The sequence below is a fragment of the Macrobrachium nipponense genome, chromosome 34 (assembly GCF_015104395.2).
Source record: "Macrobrachium nipponense isolate FS-2020 chromosome 34, ASM1510439v2, whole genome shotgun sequence".
NCBI lineage: Eukaryota > Metazoa > Arthropoda > Malacostraca > Decapoda > Palaemonidae > Macrobrachium > Macrobrachium nipponense.
Window position 1 is genome coordinate 2,123,227 of NC_061095.1, and position 27,729 is coordinate 2,150,955.

At 36.5% G+C, this 27,729-nt stretch overlaps 1 protein-coding gene and 1 long non-coding RNA gene across 2 annotated transcripts; one reads left to right on the forward strand and one right to left on the reverse strand.

The window, feature by feature from the left end:
* Nucleotides 1–489: 489 nt before the first annotated feature.
* LOC135207816 (uncharacterized) lies at nucleotides 490–2,808 on the forward strand. Its single transcript, XR_010313063.1, has 2 exons — nucleotides 490–642; nucleotides 1,680–2,808. It is a non-coding gene; the product is annotated as an uncharacterized LOC135207816 (long non-coding RNA).
* A 6,794-nt stretch (nucleotides 2,809–9,602) lies between these two features.
* LOC135207814 (aspartate and glycine-rich protein-like) lies at nucleotides 9,603–27,305 on the reverse strand. Its single transcript, XM_064239672.1, has 2 exons — nucleotides 27,154–27,305; nucleotides 9,603–11,076 (listed from the first exon to the last, which is right to left on the reverse strand). The coding sequence occupies exons 1-2, from the start codon at nucleotides 27,230–27,232 to the stop codon at nucleotides 10,133–10,135; spliced, it is 1,023 nt and encodes a 340-aa protein (XP_064095742.1). The 5' UTR covers nucleotides 27,233–27,305; the 3' UTR covers nucleotides 9,603–10,132.
* Nucleotides 27,306–27,729: the final 424 nt, after the last annotated feature.

A 27,729-nucleotide genomic window follows, 5' to 3' on the forward strand; every position in this document is an offset into this window, starting at 1 on the left:
ACCTTGTAAAATATCCTTCAAATGCTTTATAACATTGTAGAATCTCCTGAGTTCTTGGTGGACGTAATACTGTGTATTTCCAGAACTCTTAATTTCATCCAGATTTAGGTAAACAAGTGAACGAGTTTCATGGGTCATTTATCACTGTCTTCATTGAAAACGAGGTGCATGAGATCTGGAATATTTTTAGCTTAAACTATGTTAGGGCTGCTGTTAAAAGATGAGTGTTATACGCTCTGTTCTTTACCGTTCTTCGAGAAAGAACAGAAGAGCAACAACAACAACAAACAGAAGCCCTTCATTCGTCCTCCGACCTGATTGCTTTCGAGAACACTCCTCCAAATCACATGACTCCAACGACTGGACGATTATCCCATCTGGGCGCGAAAAAAAAAGGGAAGAAGAATATGAACTCCGTGACGTCACAGCCGACCGGACCAATTAGAAGCCTTCCCTTCGCCAGGACGTCAACTCCTCCCGATGGGCTTATAAGTAGGCGCGTTCGTCTGGGCCCCGAAGCAGAAGGTCTCCGATAGTCACGCACCAACGAGCCAATGAAGATCGCCAAGGAAGTCTTCGTGGCTAAAGCACTCGCTTTGCTTTTGCAGTTTGCAACTGCAGTTGCCTTCAGGCTGACCTCAGGTGAGTTTTCAAGGCAACAGGTGTTCTTTTTTTTTGCAGTTTTTCTAGCAGTTGCATTTAGGTGAGCTTGGAAGGCAGGTGTTCTTTTTGGGATGTTCTTCTGTAGTTGCCTTCATGCTGACCACAGGTGAGTTTTTAAAGCAACAGGTGCTCTTTTTTGGACTGAAAAGCAGTTTTTTTTTTTTTTTTTTTTTTTTTTGCATTTTTTCGAGCAGTTGAATTCAGGTGAGTTGAAATAAAACAGGTGTTTTTATGCAGTTTTTCTAGTAGTTAAATTCAGGTGAGTTGAAATGAAACAGGTGTTTTTTTTGCAGTTTTCTGGTAGTTAAATTAGTTTTTAAATTCAGGTGAGTTGAAATTAAGCAGGTGTTTTTTATACAGTTTTTAAAAGCAGTTGAATTCGGTTGAGTTAAGAAAACGAGTTCTTTTTGAGAGAGAGAGAGAGAGAGAGAGAGAGAGAGAGGACATTTTAAATTATCAATCTTAAACTTACAATAATTTTCATTTAATGTGAATTACTTATGAAAACCAATTCACTGAAAGAGAGAGAGAGAGAGAGAGAGAGAGAGAGAGAGAGAGAGGACATTTTAAATGATCAATCTTAAACTTACAATAATTTTCATTTAATGTGAATTCCTTATGAAAACCCAAATTCACTGAGAGAGAGGAGAGCTGAGAGAGAGAGAGAGAGAGAGAGAGATTTGATGTCTAGAATGGCATTCGTATACTGAAACATTCTTTATTAAAAAAAGAATAAACTTGTAGCAATCTCAAGATTTTCTCAAGTGCAAATAATAACAATTCAGTTTTTCGATTTCGTAGTATACCATTATCACCGTCCGTACCCAATATTATCATGATTCGATGATATAACTACCTCATTTGCCTTACGAATAACGAAATAAGGTTCTTGGGAGCTAAACACCTTCGCATATCATTCAAAAAATAGAAAGAAATGTCAAGAATCTATTGAAATACTCAAACGTAAACAAGTAAACAACAAAAACCACTCACGCTAGTCTCATATTACCTCGCAGATGACAGTACGACCCTGAGATCTGGTGCGCGCAATAGACCTATCATGTCCGCCGTCGTCAAAGAAGTCCCGCCACCCCCTCCCCCGCCCTTCCACTTCGAGGACCTCCTGATTCCTTCCATGACCGAGGTCGCCAAGGACTCTGGCTACCACCCCGACTTCCTGAGGAGGCTGAGGAGAGACGCCAGGGAGAGAGACCCCTGGGGGAAACCGAAGGTGGAGTCAGCCATGGAGAGGAAGGCGCCTAGGTCTAGGGGTAGCAACGTGCCCTACGTCAACAGAAGACTTACCCGTAGGCGCCAGAGGGTTCGTCAGAACCAGAGGGGCGTGGGCTACGACTACGACGATAGGCCTACCTGGCTTGGTTGAGAGAGAGAGAGAGAGAGAGAGGAGAGCGCCACTTGTCCTATATCATACAATCTTTACGAAGGTTACAGTTATAGGCTGGGCTATCTTATCTAAACAGAGAGAGAGAGAGAGAGAGAGAGAGAGAGAGAGAGAGAGAGAGAGAGAGAGAGAGAGAGAGAGAGAGTATTGTTACTTTCTTGTTCATAGAGAAAGTGTCCTAAGGCATCTATACAATTCTTTATACAATCACGATCCAAACGCCTTAGATATACCTATAATTCACATTGGACGACATAGATATATTTAAACGGACTCCTTTTATATGGTCAATGTTCCTAGAATTAGTCTTAGCGTAAAATGAAACATTAATATTAAATCATAATTTATTAAGCACCGCTGTGTGGCGCTCGTTCTTATATTTTGTAAGGAACTCGATTGTACCTGTAGGCTTAATCTTTTTTATCAGTAGAAGCCCTTTGAGAAGTTCAGTTGGAGTTTTTATGCAAAATTAGTTTCAATTCATAATTTTTATCGTATATTAAAGTCGTTAGAACTATGTTTCTAACTACAAATTCTCTATTTTCTTCATGAAATCTCCCACTGAACTTCCACAGGGGTTCAGGAAACCAATATTTATGAATATTTATCAAGACTATTTCTCGTACTTCCATGCTAGCTCATATGAAGACAGTTTATACGAGGACACACGTAGGACTGTAGAGAAATCCGCAGTCTTGCCATGATTATATTTGTTGAGGTAATAATATTTGTACCTGGAATTATTATGAAGTTTTATTTCATTACTTCCCAGAACTACAATGGTTGTCAGCATTCAAGAATGTTGTATTATAATCCTCAAATTGTTTATTTCTAAGAAGCCATGGAACTCAGATGTGTACACAGACTCTAGCTTAGTAAAACTGGTATACTCTCAAGTTCACAATCTACAGCAGGAAAGACGGAGTAATACAAATTTCCCCCACATGTGACAGAAATACTCAACTCAGGGATAAACTCCTTATACATATGGAGTAGATGTTAGTGGGTGTATTGATATTATATAAAAATACAATTACACCTTTATAAAGGCAGACTTTGGCAGGTTACCGATTATCTCTTAGACCTAGGCAGAGATAGATCTGAGTGGTTGAGACTGTTCGCACCCATTACGAGGATTTTTTGAAGGACTACCAAGCAAAGAGAGAGATGAGATACATAGGAAGCTTCTCATAGGATGGCTAGATTGTGTAAGGTATCGTCTAGTCAATTCCTGGAATGAAAAGGTGTATAATTTGGATAGTTTTTTTCTTTTTTTTTTGAGAATCAGGTAAAAGTTCCATAACCCCGTCAATAAATCATTCGTTTGTATAAAAAATGATACACTGTACCTTGGTGCACTAAGCTATTTGACTAAATTCAGAATAGGGCTCAGTCACTACACACACATTAGGTCCTATAGTGACTGGGAAACAAGTTGAACTAGGCCTAAAAACATTCCTGATTCAGGCATTGATCGTGCTAAATCCCCTAGACCTATGAAAAAAAGGTTGGGTACCCAAAATAGTCATATTCGTCATCTTATATGACCTGTCATTAGGTCGACAAAAAGAATGGGTACCTATATCCATCATGCTTATCATATATGACCTGTCACTAGGACTACAAAAAAAAGATTGGATACTCATATCAGTCACATTCGTCCTCATATATGACCTGGAACTAGGCCTACAAAAAGATTGGATACCCACATCAATCATATTCATCATATATGACCTGTCACTAGGCCTACAAAAAGATTGGATACCCACATCTATCATACGTGACGATATATATGTCTTGACTTGTCACCACAGATACTTTTTTGTTGTTTTCTATAACATTGCCATCACCCTGAACACATCTCAATCCTGCCACAACCTGGGTACAAAGAGTTCATGCATCTATGCCCAGATACGCGAGAGGGACTTGTTATACCTCTACTTGGCCACGGGAACCTCTCCATCAATCTGTGAGAATATTCAGAGGTTGAATCCATCTCTAAATAGCCACCAGCTGGTGGTGTGAAGCTTTATTGCAATAAGACTCACGTGTTCAAGGAGGTTACTAAACGTGAATTAAACCCAACGTCATACTCCCTTCAGTGTATGTGTTGGTGTTTTGAGTTTTTTCTTTGTTTCTTTACCCTTTTTTGTGTGTTTTAGTATGTTTTTGGTTCAGGAATTACATTGTAGTTAGACTTGCTTTTATATTCCTCATTCCTAACGTACGTTTTTGCTTTTTTATTTATTGATTTTGAACCTCTGAATCATCAACCCGTTTTCTAGAACTGAGACGAGAAATGTCCAGAAGTCACTGACAAATAATTATAACCATTTAAACTAAAACGAATCAATATGAACTCTCATAGTTCGACATCTGGCCGAGAGGTGGCAGCAGTGGTATGCCCGATGAAATTATAGTAAATATCTGCATTTCTTGTTTTGTTTACATTATCTCGGAGATAGGTAAAGCAAGAATGGGCGTATCTCTGGATTAGTTAGCGTAACATTATCTTAGTGTAATCATCTGTTAGCGTAACAAGTGCCCCTGGATTTAACAGCTGAAAGCAGCAACTGCCAGGTAAGGCTCTGTTGAGTGTTCCATACTACTACTGTATGTCAGCCATATTGATTCTTGTTGTCATAGTTGATTATGATAATTTTTTGTTTTGGACATTTTGAGTTTTTTTTTTCAGAAGAAATATCAGCCATTTATGCCATTGTAAACTACCTCTGTGCTCTTTATAGTTACGTGTTATAATGCCGTGAAATAGCGTCTATAATTCCTACAATAAGTTGAAAATAGTATATAGGTATTTATATATAGTTAACTTTCGTCTATACGCATATAATTAAATTTCCGTCATACCCAGATGTCATTAGGGAATAAGTTGTAAATCGTAAATAGGATAATATTATTATTGAAATATCTTATTTTAGAATTTACACCTGAAAATCTGGTAACTTTTACATCTTGTGATTTTGAGAGTGATTTTGAGAGAAAGTGACCATTCTTAGTTTTTGCTTATGAGAATCTTAATTACGTTCGTTTTGTTTAGTTATATTGACAGTGGTTGATAGCCAATATTTCTCATTGTAGCAGTGAAATGAATGGAATCATTTACAATAAGTTTCACACAAAATTTTACAATTTACATAGATTCGTTCATATTTAATGAACAAGCCATTTACGTATTTCACTTTCTTGCTCTTTTATTTTATAACACAATGCCTGTTTAATAGCCGATGTTTCTCATTGTAGCACTAAAATGAATTATATCATTGACAATAAGTTTTACACAAATTTTACAATTTAGATACATTCGTTCAATATTTAATGAACAAGCTATTTACGTATTTCACGTTTTGGCTTTATTTATTTATTTATCTAGTTATTTTTACAATACAGTGTCCAATATTACTTAATATTCCTGTTGCATACAAGTCCATGTCTGTAAATGCTTGTTCTGTTTACGATGTATGTTTATGATATGTCTTTGCTGAAAAAGGGGAAAATCGTTGATTTGTATTCAACCTGTTTAAGATATGTATGCAACAACTTGTCGACTTGAATATAAGATCTTAATGGAAAAAAGGAAAAATGACAATAAAAAGGAAAATAATGAAAAAAAAAATTGTTTGACAATGACATGTTTAAGAAATGAGAGACATAGAGAGGGGGTAGGGGAAGAGGATATTTCTTGAACAATCAGTGTCTGGGGCGTTGATTTTATTTGTAAGGGGGCGTGTCAATTTGAGAATGTTAAAACCAAGAGTCGGTAGCCCTCATACCTTCCTACACGTGAATAGGAATTAACTTTTTGAGTTATAAGAATTATATATCATCACAAGGGGCATTAGGATTATAGAGAGGTGATTAGATAGGGCATGGCCTAAACAAAACAAAAAACAAAAACAAAAAAAAAAAAAGCTTGGGAACCACTTATCCAGACAAACCCAAAATCCAGTTGTTCAATCCGTGCAGCCTCCCCAGGTCTATGGGGTCCTTACCTGATCTTCCTCGCAGAATCGTCGACGCGTCTGCTGTGGCAACTCTCTCTCTCTCTCTCTCTCTCATTTTTTTTTAATTTTCTCTCAGTTTCTCTCATGTCTGCTTACGCAGATGAGAGAGATGGCACGAGAGATAGACTTAGTCTGTTTTCTTCTTCTTCTGTTTCTTGTACGACGGGAAAGTCAACAGAACTGGAGATAACGATGGAGAAATGGGCTGTTTTCCTCCTTTTGTGTTTAATGTCGTAAGTATAAAAAGAAAAAAAAAGACGGATTTTTGAAAAGTAACGAAGAGTGCATTCAGTAATAGAGGAATGACTTTTATTCATTTATTATATTTATTCTATTTTCTATATATCTATATATTTTTTATTTATTTTTATTTATTTTATAGATATGTATTTTTTCAGTTATCTGTTTTTTATTAGTTTATTTTTGTTTATTTATTTTTCTAGTTATTTATTTATTTATTATTTATTATTGTTTGTTTTTTTTAATTTATGTGTTTTTTTATTAATTAAGTTTTTAATTTTTTTTATTTTTTTATTGTTATTTTTATTTGATTAATTAATTAATTTATTTATTTGTTTATTTATTTGTTTACTTATTTTTAGTTCCCCTTCTTCTTCTTCTTCTTCTTCTTCTTCTTCTTCTTCTTCTTCTTCTTCTTATTATTCTTATTCTTGAGTTTTTGCTCATACTCCACAATCCAATCCTCGAGCCCTTAATGTGAGCTAACTTTTTTTTAAGAACCTTCTATTCCAGTATCATAAAACAACAAGCCATTTAACTTCTTAGAAGTGAGAGAATTCATATAAAACAATCTGTGTGATTGGACAATAAAAGTAGAAGGGGAAGACGTGCTGGTAGTGAGCTCTGTGTAAAGAGAATTTGGACTTATCATTATTAGTATCATACAATAGAGAGTCACCTCCCACGCCACCGAGAGGGACATCCTTCATCCAATTTACTGTATTTTTCATTCGTTTTGAATTTGCAAAAATACCATTTCACTCCTAGAGGGTAATAGCGCCGTCAGTGCTCCTTGTGCGGTGCACTGTAGGCATTATTTGAGTTTTTTTTTTGCAGCGTATTTTCAGCCCCTAGCTGCAACCCTTTTCGCTCCTTTTACTATACCTCCTTTTTTATTCTCTTTCTTCATCTTACTTTCCTCAACTCTCTCCTAACAATTGATTCATAGTGCAACTGCTTTATGTGACGCCTCTCCGTCTCAGCGCTGAATGACCTCATAGGTCCCACCCAGTGCTTTTGCCTTTGACCCGAATCCATCGAGCGTTCAATCGATCATAATCATTCCAAAAGTTCAGACATTTTTGCAACACTACGGATAAGGTTATTAAAGTGATGTATTATATTTCAGTATAATAAAACAATTGGAAATTGTCATACAAAAAAAAGAGAGAAAAAAATGGTTTCAGCAACTTACAATCAAGCCTATACATAAAAAAAAGGAACTTGAGGAGATAGTCTGAAGACTTGGCTAAGTTTAGGACAGAACTTGACTCAAGTTTCGGACCAAGTTTCAGTGGGAAATGTGTTCGAATTCCAAGTTTTTTTTTTTTCTCTCCAGAGGAACCACAAAGGTCGAACGCCCAGAACTGCAATGATCATAAAAAAAAAAAAAAAAAAAAAAAAAGTAGTCAAGTAGACCACTAACCGGGTCCAAAACACTTAATTATAATGACTCATATACACAATAAAATACAAAACATAGTCAAGGTCATCAGTGTATAATATTTGAGATATTTTCCTCTTGTAAGACTTATAATCGATCTCGAAAACAAAGGCCTTTTGTTGATGCATAAATCAGGTCGAGTTGTGTCATTTTTTGTGCCTCTGTGATGTCGGATTTGTCAGGGCTCGTGATGTGCCATAAATTGTCATAAATGTTCATACATTTTCACGTGAATAAGTGGCCCCAAGAATAGGTATACTATAGTATATATCGGTTTCACTGGTTGGTGCCCTATTATCTACAAGTCTTAATGTACGTATGTATTTATATGAAATGTATGCATGTTTATTTATATTTATATATGTATGCATATATGCTAAAGTATCTTTATTCACGTGAATGGATCTATGCATGTTTATGATTTCATGCTTTTCCCAAATTCAATCGATTATTATCATTGCCTTTACTAATTCTATATACAAAGTTACTGATTTTTCTCAGTATCTACAAAATCATTTTCTTGACATTCACCTTTTGTGTCGTTGAGAGAGAGAGAGAGAGAGAGAGAGAGAGAGAGAGAGAGAGAGAGAGAGAGAGAGAGAGAGAGAGAGAGAGAGAAACCATATACACGGTAATACATATATAAATAGTCTTATGCATACATTCAGTGATACTTAATGTCTAATGTCTAATAAAATTCAAAAAATTGGATAAAAAGAAGTTTACATTTCTGTTTACCTGTAGGTGCTAAATCTAGTCTCGTCTCAGCATTGAGAAAATGTTTACAGTAGCCGTCTTGTATGTATACATACATACATACATACAGATTAATCTATATATATATATATATATATATATATATATATGATAGCTCACACATACACATTCATTATTGTACTATATATTCGAGACAAGTTTTGCTCTCATGCTCATAATAATTATTGTTCTTGGTAAGTCATGAGTCCGTCTTCAGCAAACTTGATAACTTAAATTAGTGATGGTACTTAACTTCCGTTGGGGTAATAGGAGGTGAGCCTGGCATGGACCTCGAAGCTTTGCCCAACCAACAGAGAGACTTTTAAACAGAGTATTCCTTCAATTCATAATTTTTACAAATATTTTATTTCTTTATGAATTAAGTGTACATTTTGGTCATATCTTATATTTTGATATATTTTAGCATTTATCAACAATAGGTAGTATTCTATTTTTATTATTTCAATCTTTCCACCAAATAATCTTACTGGTTTCACCAGCGTCTAATTAAATCTATCCCCTGAACTACATGACTATAGTTGTATATAGTACACAGATTATGATTATAATCATATCGCGTCACGCTGTGACACCACTTTTCACAGACGCGAATCAATCAATCAATCAATCTCGCGTCGCGTATACAGGTGACGCCGTCACATTGAGGTACAGTTTTAATTGCAAATATTGCAAAATGTTTCTCATGCATCAGAAAATCCCTGAAGAAAAAAAAAGAAAGAAAGAAGCCATTTTCCAATTCTGGAAAAAGGGTCAAAAGGGTCACTGGACTCCAGTCCGTACCTGGAATGGAGGTATATCTATGCATATACAGATATAAAAATGGGGGTAGGAGTGTGGGAGGAATTATGGATTGGTTTGAAAAACTCATATGAAAGGGCATTAAGGATTGGTTTGAAAAAAAAAACTCATTATTTGGGGAAGGGGAATTATGGATTGTTAAAAAAAACTCATATTATTGGGGGGAATGTGGGGGGGGGGGAGAATTATGGATTGGTTTGAAAAAAACTCAATGTGGTGGGGCAATTATGGATTGGTTTGAAAAAAAAAACTCATAATATGGGGGTGAATTATGGATTGGTTTGAAAAAAAAAACTCATAATATTGGGGTGAATTATGGATTGGTTAAAAAAACTCATAATATGAGGGGGGATTATAGAGTAGTTAAAAAAACTCATAATATGGGGAGTGGTTTGAAAAAAAGGTCATCATATGTGGGAGGAATTATGGGTTGGTATGAAAAAACTCATAATATGGGGAGGGGCGAAATTATGGATTAGTTTTAAAAACCTCATAATGGGGGAGAATTATGGACTGGTTATAATAAAAAAAAAATCTCACAATAAGGGGGAAATTATGGATTGTTTAAAATGGGGAAAAATATGGATTGGTTAAAAAAAAGAAACAAGAAGGCTCACAATAAAGGGGAAAATTATGGATTGGTTTAAAAAAAGGCTTACAATAAAGTGGAAATTGTTGTGGACTGGTTTTAAAAAAAAGAAGACTCATGATAGTTATGGCGATTAGGTATCAGGGAAGGTCTCTCTCTTCTTGCCACCTGCCTCCCTCCCTCCCTCTCCGGAGACCTCACTGCCTCTCCTGGTACCTGCGGATGAATTTCTCGATCTTCTTCACTTTCAGCTTCCGCCCGACGCGCTCCTGGAAGTGCTCTGCGGCGTTCTGCGGCCCGTGGCGCATCGCGTACTGCGCGATCTCGTGCTTGAGGTTCTTCGACAGCTTCGATTTGGAGGAAGTCTCCCGTCGCTCCGTCTTGGTCCTCTTGCCTGAGTTCCTCCCAGAGGAGTTCGAAGTAGAAGAACCAGCAGCAGCTCCTCCTCCTGAGGGAGACCTAACTGCCGCCCCGCCGTCGGCTTCTGTCTTCCTGGGCGTCCCGTAAATGGCGCCGGCTGCCCCCGTCTCTGCCTTCCCGGCGGTGGAGGAACCTCCCGTCGTGCTGGGTGTCATCTGGCCCGCTGACTGGTCGCGGGAGTCCTGGCTCCTGTAGGGCCACGAGTCTGACGGGCCGCCGCCGTAGTGGTCCCTCCTGCGTCCGTATGGGTCCTCGTCGCCACCGCCCCCTTGCCCCCTTCGGCCCCCGCGGCTGTAGATGCCTCCGCCGCCCTGGCCGCGGTAGATGATCTTCCTCTTGAACCTCTCTTTGCTGTCCTCGTCCTCGACTTCGTCGTCGTCCTCGGCTCTCGTCTCTTCCTCGCCGTAGATCTCGTGCAGGGCGTCTAAGTCTAGGTCGTCCATGTCCTCTTGATAAGCGTCCGAATTAGTCCAATCGTCGTCTTCGTCGTCCTCGAAATCATCATCGTCGTCATCGTCATCGTCTTCTTCGTCGTCGTTATAATCGTCCTCGATTTCGACATCGTACTCCGAGTTCTCCTCGCTGTCGAGGCCCTTCCCGAAGACCTCCTCCCTAGTGAACGCGGCCTCATCGGTGGAATGGTTCTCGGCCGAGTTCGACAAGGCGTCGAAGAGCGGGCCGTTTTCCGTTACGGCTGCTGGGAGGGAAGAAGCATCCTCACCTGTGGGGTGCGGAAGAAAAAGAGGGGCTGGTGTTAGTTGTCCTTCCTCACTCTCGGGAACATTAGCCATTCAGCTCTTTTTAAGCTTAATGAATAATGTCCAGCTAAATCCAGCTAAGATTAGTTCCAAACGCTGCTTTGGGCAGATTTACTTATCACACATAATTCCCCTTTGCCAATGAACTATACCCATTTGAACTATACCCTCTCATTTTACTGTCACGCCCCTATAAGTGAGATAAGTTTAAGGTCATTGCAATTAAAGTGCCCCCCAAGGACATTCTGGGTCATTCAGTGCCGGTTGTCTTGAAGTTAATTTCTATATGACTATGAAGACTTGTCTTGTAATTCCTTGCCATACAGGGAGTTTTCTCCTTTTATAATATTTTGCAGGTCTGTCTATTTGGTGTTAGGATTTCTCAAGGAATGACAGATGTCTTGATTATGAAAAAATGTTTGCAAAGTATGTCTTCTCATGCCGGGCCAATCCTTCAAGTGTGTAGTGCTTGCTATCTAAAGTTGCAAACCCATCTTTTGATCTGCTTCATCGCTTGTTTATCTGTTTTTCATATTCATTTCTCTTTGGGTGGGTGATAAATGTTAACAGGTATGCATAGGTATTACCTCAACATTCCGGTAATTTTTTTGGGGGGGTGAGGTGGGCTATAACCGAAAGATCGAGGACACCAACCCTGCGGAAGGACGTGACGTCATAGGTGTAGCTCCAGTCACTCAAGAGAGAGTTTCTCCATGTTGATAACTTTTGTTTTTATTGTAATGTCCGATCATTACTTCGGCTACTTAAAAAACGAACGATTCTGCCGTCAGATTATTCAGTTCAGAACAAAAACTGCACGAATCTGTGTCTGCATAGGCAGTTTCAGAGATCGCTCTTCACTGTCCTTAATAGAACAGACATAACAACCTCTGTTTCATATATTCATCGATTTGTCTCTTAAACTATCTCTCTCTGTCTGTTTCTCATCCTATCATATGGAGTAGTGGAATCAATGCTCTCTGGAATTAGTGGTACTGAATCTTTCATCACTGCAAATTCCAAGCTCTGGAAATCGTGGAGTATTTGATCCTGGTTCTAAACCTGTGTCCCTCCCTAATATTTGTTTTTACCAGTGGTTCTTCATCTTAAAGCTGCTCTATTTCTTTTCCTGATAATTATTTCAGGCTTTCACCAGTTTCTTCCATTTTTTCACAATATGACCTATCAGCTCCAGCAATCCTTAAGTTCTTACTCATTAACATCTCTGATACCCTTTCTGAGCTGCGCGTGTAAGATAGAGTATATATATCGCTTAGTGAATCTGGCTACGATTGGACACTAGCTGGCCGCATGTCCTTCAAACGGCATTGCCAGTCTTTCCCATGCCAATTGAGACTATAACCATCCATTTCCTCAGTCCCACGGAAATTTGTGACCCAGAGACCGGTTGTTACAAGCTCCTGTCAGCCTGCCTCTCAAATGCCTGACATGGTATGTCAGCTTTGTCAATCTAGTCTTTTGACCGTCCAGCTTACAGAGGAATTCTCTTACACATTTGACAGACGCAGTGCATTTATTCTTAGCAGAAGTTTTAACCCTTTCTGAAACCTTCGTCAAGTGTCTTTATAACGTGCAACTCGGTTGCTGGTTTGAGAAGCTTACTCTGTAGACTTCATCCATAATATCTCTCAGTACTGCAGTGCCAATCTGCTCAGTAACTCTGTTCTTTCAGTCTGTATTGTGAGACTGTAGGACAGTCTCCCCATCAGTGTAATGAATGGCAATATTCATGGAGTCAAGGTCATGCATAGATTGAATGAGGAGAAAAAAAAGAGTAATATTTACAAATTGTCTGGACAATAGTGGAAGCCCTGAGGAACACCACAGAAAATACAAGAAAAAGTGCAAGTTACAAGAGGTCAGATCAGAATTTTGTAAGTCAATTTCATACATTTACTCTCACGTTGTGGATTCCTTAACTATTTCTACCTACTTCGCCTTTTTATATAACCTGGGTCGATTATGTAAACGCTTCTTGCAAATCGTAAACAATTCATTGAAGTTGAACATAACAAATAAGGGGTTCTCATAATTTCTTTCGTGCATCATTACTTAATTATAGAGGATCGACTCTCATGACATTTTTTTCTTGCGAATTTGATGTGAAATAAGTTACAATGCATTTTTTCGCAACATCGACTTTCCGTAGGTCGTTTCATTTGCAATGAGCAACACAAGGTTACCTGGTTGATGAGAGTTTGCATTTCATTTGTCAAAATGAGGCATCGTGAAATAGCATTACCAAAGGTGGTATTTGTAACTTTGCAGAACAACCCAAAATAAATTATATTTTTATTTTCAAATCCTGAAAACTATCTGGTTTCTTTTTGTTACAGCATTGCACGATGGTCTTGATGTGCAAATTTAGCACAGACTCAATTAAATCATCCATCTATTACTGAGGCATTTCTTTCTGTACCTAGATATATCATAAATTCTGTTTATTTTTTGAAACAAGCCAATGCCATCATTCAAGTACTAAAATTCCTATATTCATATTTGCTACCTTTCGTGCTCACTTCCTCTAGTCTATTCCATTAAAGTGTACTTCACGGTTGTGGCGAGGATATAAGAAGTTGGTAAAGACAGAATAAGTGAGAAGAAAAGAGAAATTATAGAGCAGATTGAGCTAAATTTGATATACTTTGAATACTTGAAAAATTCAGTTTGGGTATTATGCTGGCTAAACTTCCGTATCTATACTGGTTGTGACTGGTATCGATGAGCATATGGGGAAAATATTTCAACCTTCCATCTGCAATCATGATGTATTAAACACCAAATATGTCTTGATTCAGATGCTTTCTTACTATAAATATTACTGACAAAGTTGCATTTGTCTTTCAAGACATCTTTGATTGAGCTAGTTTCAGAATGTTGACCCATTTCATTAAGGCATTTAAAAAAAAGATATTTTAGGGGGATATAATAAACCTTATAATATCATAGCCTTCATTTACCCTGTTACGATACATCAAATGTACTAATTCAATAATATTTTCACACACCACCCATAACGGCTCTAACTGTTAGAGAAACTTCTGCCTCATTGCTGGGCGGAAGAACTAACAAAGGGAGCCGGGCGGATAAATATATAAAAACACATTCTCCAATTAATACCTTATTCTTAATCCTAGCATTAATTACATATCTGCACCAACTGGTAAAATAATATATATATATAATATATCTCCAGAGCAATTCTTTTTACAGGTACAACTGTTCATTGAGGTATTGAATTACAAATATTGCAACATCAAGACAGTTTGGGTTTGAGAAAAGATGCTCTCAAAAGAAAATACAAGAGGCAAGGGGAGAAGGGTTTGATCAGCTGAGACTATACCGACTCTTCGGAAGTCCGGGGAGAGGAACGGAGGAGTGCTAAGCATATATTGCAATCATTGTCGCATTCAGAATGCAAAATAATCATAGTAGTTCTAATGTAAAACATGATATGGTTCCGCTTCACTCGGGCTGAAGCTTAGGTGGTGTGCATCGCGTTTTCGGTATCTAGTTCTTACTGGTGACTTCTTTCCTTCTTCTGCTGCTTTTGGTATCTCTTAATGAACTTCTCTATTTTCTGGGGAGGCAGCCGTCTGCCTAGAATGTTTTCGTACCGGGTGGCAGCCTGCTGCTTTCCGTGCTGCAACGCGTACTTGGCAATTTCCCTCTTCACGTCTCTAGTCAGCTTTCTCACGGGCTGCTTCTTCCCTTTGGGAACTCTTACCTTCTTCTTGATAGCTTCTGTGCTGACTGGCTTTGGGCGAGGAGGCTCCGTCTTTCTGAAGTAAGGGTCTGGCGTGGCGGTGATCAGGACATAGTCGGGCCTTCGCGTGGTGGTGGCCCTCTGCAAAGATCCACCCCTGGAGCGATCCATGGGATACCCGTACCGCCTGCGGTCAGCCAGGGAGTCGTAGCCGGGCCCGTAGTTCCCCCTGCGTCTACCGTAGGGGTCGCCATTGTTCCTGCTGGACCCTCCGTAGCGTCCGGTTCGATATATAACCTTTCTCTTCCTTCTGCCGCTTCTCACACCGTTTTCTGTGTCTAACTCAAAGGGTGAGTCTTTGGGTACATTGTGTACATTGCCAGTTTCTCTGTCTAACGAGTGAGCGACATCGTGACGGGTCACGTCTGCTAGTTTCGCGGTTTGCCTTTCGATCTGGAGTCTGTCAAACATGGCTGATGGGTGGCGGATAGGGAGGAGGTTGCCTAAGTCTTCTCTCGATTGTGCTGTATTGACATGGCTTCTATCTGCAAAGAGTTAAAAAGCAGTTATTGCCTTTTGTATTCGACTGGTTCTCATAAGCATTACAGACTGCTATCGTTAAATATGACATCATTTTTTGCAGTTGTCTTACAGCATTAATCTAGAAAAAATGTTTTAGCATTGATCATGTGCGAGATTTCCTCTCGAGCTTTAAGAGAGCAAAAGGCAACCACTTAAATCTTGCAAATGATGAGTTTCTTGACGACTTCTAAAAATAATAAGTGTTACTGAAGCTGTGCATGAATCGATGGTGTCTTCGTAGTCACTATAGGAGTGATATCATTGTTTTACATTACGTCAGTGACTGGCTTTTGTGAGGGAAGATGCGTAGCCATGTGTGAATTTTCTACAACTCCCCAAAAGAAGTAGACACTTTTAAAGATTTAACATTAACATCAAGTTTCTTTCAAGAAAACAATTCCTGGTCCTCCGTCACTTGTTGTCAACAAGCACCTAAATTCAGGTTATGTTATGGCTTCTGGTATGGCCACTGTAGTCTTTTGGAAAAAGTGTCTGATTCTTTGTCTGGAATTTTCTGGATCCTGGAAGAGGACATCCAAAGCCCTCTGAAAGTGTTGCTGGAATCCAGTTGCTGAAGTCCTCAGTCAGATTCCTTCAAAGTCTTCTGATGTTACTGAAGGCCTCGGTTGATGTTCCTTCCTCGTGTGGAGTTGACCACAGGATATATATATAAAAAGCTCTCCTTGTCTTGAGTTCCTTCAGAAGCCTTTCCCTTTAATGGTGTCCTGACGTCCCACTGCCTGGTTCCAGGCCCTTCCGGGTCCTTCCGGAAAACTGACCTTCCTGGCAATGTAGTGGAGGGTGATGACCCCCAATTTAAGAGAAGCAATTATGCTGCCTTAAAGTACCTTACTTGTCTTATTTATTTATTTGTTTATTTATTTATTTATTTACTTATTTATTTATTTATGATCATTTTTATTTATTTGTGTTTATTTACCCTTTCCTTTATTTATTTACCTAATCATTTGTTTATTTATCTTTTTATTGTTTAAATCATTTGATTATACATTCATTTCATTGATTATTGTTGGTATAATATTCATTTATTTAATGATATTACATTGCATTACATTTATTTATTCATTTGACTATTGTCTGGTATTTATTTATTTATCTTTTGTATTTATTTATTTATTTATTTATTTATTTATTTATTTATTTATTTATTTATTTATTTATTTATTTATTTATTTATTTATTTGTTTGTTTAACTGTCGTATTCTTATATCTATTGGATAATTATTGTGTATTTATTCATTTGCCTATTGTTCGGGTAGGTTATTTATTTATTTATTTATCTTTTGTATTTATTTATTTATTTATTTATTTATTTATTTATTTATTTATTTATTTGTTTGTTTGTTTGTTTAACTGTCGTATTATTATATCAATTGGATAATTATTGTGTATGTATTCATTTGCCATTTTATTTAATTATTTACCCTTGCCTAGATTTAAAACGCCTTCTCTTAGCCCTCAGAGGATCCTGTCCTGTGGATCTCCTAGCTCTGGAAAGGACATTCTATCCTCTGGAAGCTCTGGAAAGGGCATTATATCCTCCAGAAGCCCCTAGGGTAAGGTAATAATGCCCCTTTTGGCTAATCCACGGTTGTGGAATTTTTGTGGAATTATTCTGGCCCGGCCAGTTCCTTTGATCATTCCTTGCTTGGTGGAATAGTGGCATCCATTGTCGATTCCTGTATTGCCAACTCCCTTAATGACATTTTTAAATATATATTCTCAAGCAGACTGACATAGATCAGTCTGGTCTAAGTGACCACATCGCGTTGGTCAGTCTCGTTCCTTCTTATGAAATCATTAGTCTAGGAAATTTCATAAGATGACTTCATGTACTGTACTTTCAGTCTGTTGTTCCTGTTCTCGTCGTCTTGATTCCTTTGAAGTCTCTTGTCATAGGTCTCAGAATATCTAGCTTCTTGATTATTGGACTTTGAATACTGTAACAAAAGCCTTGACCAGTCAGTCTTATTTCGTGGCTTAAGTATTTCCTCAAAGTTCTCCAGAAGTAATGAGCATATACTAATGTCAAGAATTGATTGCTTGAAGGTAGTCCAGCCTTCTTCAGGACGATTTCGTGATGAAAAAGGATTCCTGTTGATATTCTTCTTGAGGTTTTGGTATAAGAACAGTGCTTTTGACATTTCCTACACAATTTCAAAGTGTAATCCATAGTCGCTTAAACGTAGGTACTTGTATTTCTACAAGTTCGACTCCAAGTGCATGTACACATAGCATGACATATTGTTCTAAAGTAAGATTGCTCGATGAAATAAAGACAAAAATGTTCAGAATAAATGAAAGTTGACAATAACTCGCAAGTCCACTTTACTCACGATACAAATTGAGTCATTTTGCGAAACAATCCTGGGGATGCGTCCTGGGATGGGTCCGAAATGATCGAAAGCAGACAGTAATCCTTCTTTCACGAGAGTAAAATAACTTAAAGTAAGGCTTTATACTGGGACAGAATCAAATGAAGGAAACAGAAAAAATAGAATGGGAACATTGCAATGATAGCTTTTTATGAAACCTTGAATTAGTGGTTCAAGTTGCAAACTTTCCCCTCCCCCTTATTACTTTTATCTAGAATCCCTGGTTTTCTAGTTTGTTCTGCGAATCATATAATCATGTTTTGAGGAAAAGGCAAGGTCTTCATCACTTAAATGAGGACGTTTGTTAATATTATTATTATCATTATTGTGTGTTTGTTCACTTGCTCTGCAAGATATATATATATATATATATATATATAATATATATATATATAATATATATAATAATATAATATATATATCTATATATATATATATATATATATATATATATATATATATATATATATATATATTACAGTAACACCCACAATGTTCAGTTACCTTATCGATTCCTAGCATTCTACATTCTCAGCTGAAAGCCTTGAAATAACAGAATAGGAAGTGAATAGTGAAATTATCATATGCAAGAAAGAATGGCGTCCAAGAAGGATAACAAATTACTTGAATGTTATGATTATTTTTAGAGATAGTTATGAATATGGACGATAACGTAACATTTTACGTAGGTTTCTGCCAAGGAGAGCATATGTGGCATTTCAGGAATCCCCTGTATATATATATATATATATATATATATATATATATATATAATATATATATATATATATATATATATATATATATATATAAATATATATATATATATATATATATATATATATATATATATATATATATGTATATATATATATATATATATATATATATATATATTTATATATATATATATATATATATATATATATATATATATATATATATATATATATATATATATATATACAGGGGGATTCCTGAAATATCGCATATGCTCTTCTTGGGGAATGTTAGAATTTCCCTTAGTAACTTCATCAAATATACATTTTCCCCTATATGGTTTTTTGAAAAATTGTTCAAGTATTTGAAACGAACAAAATTCAAGTTCATGTTCCAATCCGACAAACGTTCATTTGTCGAATTGCTTGATAGAAGTTCACAATTACGAAACAAACTGCCAACAGTTTAAAAATGGATTTTTTTTTTTTTTGGTATTCCACCAACATTTTCTAAAAAATTTTCAAGTTAGCAATTTGCAAAACAGCTCATATGCCACATTTGCAAACTGTTCATACATTGTATGATCCAGCTATTTCATTTGGCCAGAGACTCAGTCTTGCACATTTCAAAATTGTTCGTCTGACACATTGCTAGGGCATCCTTATGACACATTTGCATTTTGTTCATGTGTGACACAACAATTGTTCACGAGTGACACACCCTAGTTTACACGTGTGACACAAAATTGTTGTTCACGCGTGACACAATATAATTGTGTCAGATTATTTATTCATTTGACACAGTGCCAGAGAATTTATACGACAAATTAACAAATCCAGTCTAGAATAAAGACTATGTCATCTATTTTGCTTAGTTATTTTTTAAATCTGCAATTAAGCAGTATTTTATTTTTAACAACCATTAAAATGAGATATTGTTTTTAAGATATTTTTCTGAAGCAAATATCTTTTCTTGTTTTATTTTACTTTTTTTTTTGAGGCCTATTGGCTTTTGAAAATCCTCTTTTTGTTGCACAAAGCACTGAGGAAAAAGAATTGCTTTTTGAATATGTCATTAAAAATGAATCATCTTCAAATATAAGGCCAGTAAGGTAGTTATATACTTTAAGGAGCATTTAAATAAATATATTTTCCTGGGTCTTTCGCGTCGTGGGAACAGCATCTTGCGTAACACAGCAAAGACTTCGGATGCTGCTGAAGATGATGGAGATTATAACTCTATTGAGAGCTGTCGTAACGTATTCATAAGTAGTCACGGTTCTTAGCTTGCATTGGCAAGGCAGCCGGTCAGGTTAGCACCTTGACCGCGAACTTTGTGACGTTTATACGCTAGCTGGACTTTTCTGGCGATTTTTGATAGCTTGTTGAAGAAATCTGTTCTATACTGGCCACATTTTGGCAGATACTGTTTCTTCTGTAATGTCTCTGGAATACTTCAGTCTGAGATCTTCTTCCCTTCGCATTCCTCAGGAAATGGACCCAGGAGGCATTCCGGAGTGTATTATGATACTAAAGAATAAAATCAATAAAAAAAAATATCTGAAAAGCAAAAGCATTGATTAGTTTACTCACCGATGATCGTGATGAAAATGATGTGATTATGAAGCCGCAAAAGGGTCACCCACCTCAGACATGGCGAGTTTCAACTTCTCATCAAAACTCTTCGGCTAAAGGCGACCCTAGATTTCTGAATATGAAATTCGAGGAGCTCTGCGGCTGGGCTACCCAGCGCTCGAGTTACGAAAAACGATGAGGGTGTGAGTTTTTTGTGAGGTATGAGCCTATGCGAAATTGGGGCAGGAACAGGAACGTGTGTGCGTACGTTTGCATGCGTGCGTCTGGGTGTCTGCTGATGCGATTGTACATTATAGAACTTACGTAAGAATGAATAACGGGGAGAATTTATGTCTTCTGTGTGAAGGATAACTGTCTTACAGAAGATGGATGAAGAAAGAAATAGTTGGGAAATCACGAGGAAAATTAGGAAATACTAATAAAAGGCGGGTCTGATAAAAGTCCCAGACAGGAGCAAGTGCAGAGAACACAGTTACTGAGCAAATGGAGCTTAGGTTTGAGAGGAAAATAGGGCTATCTTCTTAGAAGGATCAGTTTAAAGAACGTTTGCATAATTATGACTGAGATAGTAGAACTGACTATTGCAAAATTTAATGGCACAATTATTGATCTATTGATAGAAAGAAAAGTTACCAACTGTAAAATAAAATTATAGGAATGTTTAGGTTCTTTGAACGACTAGGGTACAAAAAACAATTATATTTTGCTGAATACATTTCCTGAATGTGTAAGAAAGTTACTGACTGAGAATATCTAACTGCTGGGAGGTGGTCTGACAGGAAAAGAACAGTATGAAATTTTGTAATAGTAGTGGTTATGAGGTTAAGATTATCTTCAAGTGATCTTTGAAGGGCAGGGAATAATGACATTGTCTGAACGAAGTGGATAAAATTCTGACGACATTTAGAAAAATAAAAAGGCTGAATGGAGTGGGTAAAATTGAAGTCCCTGATGACATTTAGAAAAATAAAGCAAGATTTTGTGGGTACTTAACATGTTGAAGAATTGTGATGAAAAGCAGAGTTTATGAAAGAATAACTCTGTTTAATGAACAAAAGGAGAGTGTAAATGGCTCAGGACTCTCAGTTGACGCAGCAATGGAAAGGAAAACTGTGAACAGTCATAACAGACACTGAAGGAAACTAAATGTACATAGAAAGAAGCTTTCTGAAACAATGTTTAAAGAAGATATCAGAACAAGAGGGTAGAGAATAGTAGTGTTATATCAATATGCATGATGGAAGATAAAAAAAAAAAAAACTTTTGTGTTTAAAGGTATTTTGTTCAACCATTCGAAAATCAAATGAATATTGGAGATAATATGATACTCTATGCTACGTTAAGAGTGAGAAGTTACCTATCTATGCATTTAAACTGACTACAGTTACCTCCGCATTTAATTAACTTCAATAATGTCCGTGTTCCAGTTAACTACAATTATCTCTGTATTTAAACTAACAACAATTATGTTTGTATTTAAATCAACTACAGTTTATCTGTATTGAACTTAACTACAATTATCTCTGTATTCAAACTAACAACAATTATCTCTGTATTCAAATCAACAGCAGTTATCTCTGTACGGAACATATCCACACTTATCTCTGTATCTAAAACAGCTGGAAGTGTTGTATTTAAAAGAAATGAATTGATTCAAATTCTCGAAACAAGTTTGCTTTGAAGGTATATTCAGAAGAAATAAACTGTGTGAGAGAACCTAATAAATGTGGTGTTGAGGTATAAACATTGATGAGGGAGTTTTGTAAGATAGACCAAAAAACATCTAAAGTGGTAATATAGCTCTAGGCCTGTTAAAGGCAGAAGTAGCAGGTATTCCTGAAGATAGTAAGGGAACAAAACGTGAGTGAGGTGCAATATTTATACAAAGGGTTGACGGGCTGTTGGGGAGAGATTGTATTAGTAAATGCGCATTTGTTTTTTTTTTTTTTTAGTAAATGAACTACATATTAGTTTTAGAATGAGAGAGATAATGGTTTTTCAATTGTTTTTATGTTACTAAACTCTCCGGTTTTATGGCAAATGGATGTTTTGTAGGCAATAAAACTTAAGGATAAAAACAATTAATTGACCTATGGATCTCTTACCAGTTTATATATATATATCATATATATATTATATATATATAGATATATAGTATATATATATATATATAGAATTCCATATATAAATTTATAATATATATAGATATATATATATATATATATATATATATATATATATATATATACATATATATATATATATATATATAAACACAAAAGGAATGAGAGCTGTTCGTATACATGTAAATGGAGTATGCATCTATGTGGTAAAGATATGCATAAATATATAATCCCCTTTCGATCAGACTTCCTTCTAGATCTCAAAAATTCTGAAACCACCCCTCCAGCCCCCGACCCTACCAACCTCTCATTGTTCTCTTCACAATGGATCTTATAATTATTGTGCTTCTAAGAATCAGACTAGATTTTTGTGACGTCTCAACCAGACTGTGAACTCGTAACTTGACTTCGTTTGGAATCTGATTCCATAAGTAGAATCTAGATTATGTTACAAAAATATTTCACGAAATTTCATGAAAGAGTTTGGAAATAGTACAAAATAAGAAGCTACCAACACTTGAAGATTTTCCCAAATATTTGCAAAGTTTTTTTCTAACAAGTATTTGTTAAGGATAGATATATCTTCATTGAAATTTATATTACTTATTCTCTAAATGAATAGTTATGTTTTCTGACTTTTTGCTATTGTCATTATAATTAATATTAAATCTTGGATCTCCAAGCTTGTTACGAGTTCAAAGTAGCGTCCCCACTGCATGTTACGAGTCTTTTACATTAATTCATACTCCCCATATTATGTTACAATACCACTTCATTACTTAAGTGTTTCCTGTATCTGATAAAAGTCCCCGTACAGCTCTGAAGTCCTCCCATTTATAGTCCCTCCCCAGACTGTTACAAGTTCATACATTGCTCCAGACCACCCTGAATACGTTACAAGATTGTCATGTGATCTGAGTCCCTCTCATGTTACAACTCCAATGTAATATCTCGAATTCCTCTACTTCAGAGTCTTGTAATTGTAATGGAACAACTGTTTTCCTCTGTAGTCCCCATATGTGTTAGTTGTTCAACTTCTAACTTTAGAATCTTTCGCCACAACACTAAAATCTGCCCAATTAGTTGGAAGTCTATTGTATTTACTAAAATAAAAATCTCCTTGAAAATGCTAGAAGTCCATTGGGTACTGTATATTCTCCCACATACATAATCATGAACATGCAGTTTTACCATAGTCTAAAGCAAATGTTCCAAGTTCACTGTATATTTGAGAGTCCCACTTGTATGGTGTAAGTCAAACGCTTGGCTTTGTAATCATCTATGTATTACACAAGTCCATTGCAATGCTCTCTATTCCAAAAAATGTCCCCTGTTCTCCTTTAGAGTCCCCTATGTATAAATTGTCCGTCAATTGTGCAAATGTAGAATCTCCGGAGAATATTACAAGTTCTCAGCCTAAGTCTAAACTAACCCACATATGTTTCGAGTCCACTACCTGTGTTACAAACCTGTGCTTTCTCTACAATCTCTGCATATATATTATAAGATCATTATACTACTTTTTTAAACACCTACATATTGGTGTTCCAAAGTAGTTCAATACTCTTACAATATATGCAGAGATTGTAGGGTAGTACAGGCTTGTAACATAGATCGTAGACTCATCATTCGCGAGTGATTCAGGAGTTATTCAGTCCAGTGTAAAACTATAGAATCCCTTGAATATGTTGTGAGATCTTTGTATCATTGTAGAATCTCCCCATCCCAGCAAATGTTTAGGGTCTAATGCATATGTTTTGAATCCGCTTTAATATTTTGGAGCCGCCGTAATTGTTATGAATCTTGTATAATCTAGGCTTCCTATATAACTAGAATCCTCCTATATTTTATAAGTGCCCAGTATAACTCTAAGCTCCCTCTATATACCGCAAGTTTACAACAATATATTTTGGTCCTCCGGAGTTGGAATAGACGGGTTTCACTGTACACACACACACACACACACACACACACACACACACACACACACACATATATATATATATATATCTATATATATATATATCTATATATATATATATATATATATATACTTGTATAATACAGTATACCTGAGTGTATGACTGTTTGTAAGATAAAGTAAGAAAGATAGTTCCTGCTGACGTATATTTCAGTGAATGATTAATGCAATGGTAAACATAACAAAATATACCTTACGAATAAAATAGAAAATAAAAATAAAAAATCATAAATTAACTGTTGAATAAAAAAATATTCATAAAAAGGGAGAATCATTACCATTAAAACCAGACATACTTTTATTGCTCGTAATGGATTTGTATATATAATACATACACATATTCCTCCTGCACAAGATACGAATGGAAGATTATATTCAATTATACAAAGAATAAATACATAACCCACAATGAACAAACTCAACAAATGTTACATCCACAGACCTGTTACTCTAGATCTTAGAAATATTAGCACATGCAACAGATAACAATTATTCTTCATCAGCAGATCTGCTAGAGAAATATACCTTTTACTTGATAACAAAACCTTAAATTGTGTTTATTATATCCACCCATTTTTTGTAAAGAATTTTGAAATGTGAATGACCTTAGACCTGAAGGCAGCTTCAGTGTACAACTAGTGAAATCTAGTTAGAAAAATTTCACTCATGTTATATATACCCTTACATTTTCGTTTTAAAGGTTACCGTCATTTACGAAAACATCTGAATGATATAGAATATTTTGGTAATATTGTGTTTTCACCTAATGGCTTCTTGCATTGCACCTACCTACCTTTTTTTCACATAAAAAACCAAGAAAGATACCAAGAGGCAGAAGATTTAAACACATAATTTTCCTATTGAATAACGAAACTTAATTTTTGTAAGTTATATACTATGGAAATGAATATGATATTTGCCTGTTATATTCAGGCTTCACAATTTTTGGAGCCGTGTGCGATTCCTTGAAAACTAAGCAAGAGTATCAGATGAGTGAATTGTTAAGAAATAACTTTAATATACTTATTTGTAACCTACTCGGTTTATGATTATATCTTTTAACCAGTCACACTCTGATGTTATAGAATGTTATAGAATGCAAATAAATATTCTCTTATAGTCAAGTTAAAGAATCTGACTTTATGTTACAATAATTCTCTTTAAAGGTAATCGGTAGAATTCCGGTATGCTCATCTACCCTAGACTTCTAGTTAGATGCGGTCAACCCAAAGTGTTCTTTGTTTGTCTTGAAAGACCAATTCAGTCGACTTTTTTTCAGCTGAACACAGACTCATCTCTCAATTATTCAAGCTCACTTACAGCTCCAACAACTGTAAATTTAGCCAGTCGTATTTTGAAGGACGATAAATATAGTTAATTTTTCTGTCGCATAGACTGTTACCCTGATTACTTTGGTTGTAATAGAAAAGAAATGATGTAACTCATTTTCATATGGAGATCAACAACAAAATACATGGACACCTGTTGTTCATTATTTAGTCCACTGCAAATTAGCTACAAATATAAACTGTCTGTTATAATTTTGTATTTTTCAAATAACAGAAAAAGTTCAACAAAGTAATTTAGTTTACGAGTTTGCGCTGGTGAATATATTATTATGTACAAGTCATATAAGTTTATTTCATGTATTTTCGTTTATGTATCCTTAGTGTTAACTAACTTAAGTGTTTATGGTATGTCTGTATGCATAGATTTATTGATAAGTAGAGTGTCTTTGGAAATATTAAACTTAACTATGTACATTTGCCTTGTGTATTCTGAAATATTCTTTTATGTGAAATTTAACTGTAAAGATCAAGATTTTCGACCACTTGCAGACATATACCATCTACGATACGAGAGATGTAAAAACATTCAGCTTAACCACTCATCCCAAGAAGAAAACACGTTCTCCTTGTGGAGTGGTTGGCTAAACTGTGGCTACAGAAATTCTGTATCTTAGATGGCCGTAGATAAGGACTGGTCAAAGGTGTTTTTCGTTTTTCACTTATAGATTTGTCTGATTTCTTCTTAATTAAGTGTGTGATAGAGATTGCTCAATAGTGTTGATTGTGTGTGTGTGTGTACCCTGTGGTATGTCTCTGAGTACACAGCCTGTGTCTGTATATACCCTGTATACCATGAATACACAAGAGTGCCTAGCTAGTTTGTAACTAAACAATAGCCGTGTGGATGTCTAGCAACGCTTGATTAATTATTCACTGCAATGAATAAAAATGAAGGGTCCCGCTCATCTTCACAGACATCACTAAAGTGTTTCACTTGTCCACCTAAATAAGCTCGGTGGTTTCGTCCAGCCAGTTATATTCTGCTGGTATTTCTTTTTTATTCTAACAATGGCTACGTTTTCGAAAGCCACGTCGAGCGCTAGAAATCATCACGCCGCATTTTAGCCACGGAACTGTAATACGTTTCACCACCACTAGTCTCACATGCTGGTGATTTCAACTCCACTGGTTTTCGCTTGGCTTCTCAACGAAACAGACAAGACAATTAGATAACTAAACGAAGCTACGGTATCCTTAGACCGACCTCGCGGGGTATATCTTCACTTTGGAAAGGCTGCTTGCAGCCAGATTTTACGAAAACAGAGGAAACTGCGACTCTGGAAAGTGTGCATTTTTGCAGGGCGAGAGGGGAGACCGAACCAGCTAGCTGGCGCAGAAAGACCCAGTTAAAGCAGTAGTAGCAGAAGAAGAAGAAGGGTAATTAACACTAGTAGTAGTAGTAGTTTAAGACTAAAACTTGCTATCGCGGAGCGACAGAAACCGAACCAGCTGGCACGCACAGACTTCTAGTTAAAAGTAGAAGAAGAAGAAGGAGGAGGAGGAGGAGAATATTCGTACCAGCAGTACCTACGAGTACTAGCTTTTGAGAAAAACCAGCAACACCTACCTAGGGTCGTAGGCTTCTGGGCCGTCGCTCCAGCGAGCAGAAGAAGTGCCGTGGTAACAACCTCTAACACCAACATCATTGCCAAGCCAGTCACACCTCGCAACTGACCCTGCAGTCCCGTAACTAACTTTATATACCCGACTGTCGGTTCCCCGCCGCTCTGTCCTCGGCAGGGGGGACCCTCGGGTGACACTTCTTGCTCTAAGCGGCGGTGGTGGTGCCGACGACTCCCTCCCCTGTAGGGGGGCATTACGCCTCAATACCTCCTGCTGGAGGTATCCAATTTTTTTTTTGTAACTTTTTTTATTTGCTCCAACACTTTTCTGTTGGGGGAATGTACCTGGTAATGTGGGAACAATGCAAATTGCTATGTATCTTTCGGCATCCTTTGGAAGTTGTCAGATATGTTCGTGATTGAAAAATAGAGCATTTTTTTTTACATGATAGAAATTTATTACAGAGGAATAATGAGGGCAAGGATTGAACATTCAACTGCAATGTGTATTTGTCCAGAATGCTAATTTGATTTTCAAAAACATCCATAGTTTTTCTTGGGTCCATAAATACATTTAAAAT

Coding starts and splice junctions, on each gene's coding strand:
- LOC135207814 (XM_064239672.1), bottom strand. CDS start 27,232: ATGATGTTGGTGTTAGAGGTTGTTACCACGGCACTTCTTCTGCTCGCT. Junction 11,077..27,153: donor CCAGAAGCCTACGACCCTAG/GTAGGTGTTGCT, acceptor CGCACCCCACAG/GTGAGGATGCTTCTTCCCTC.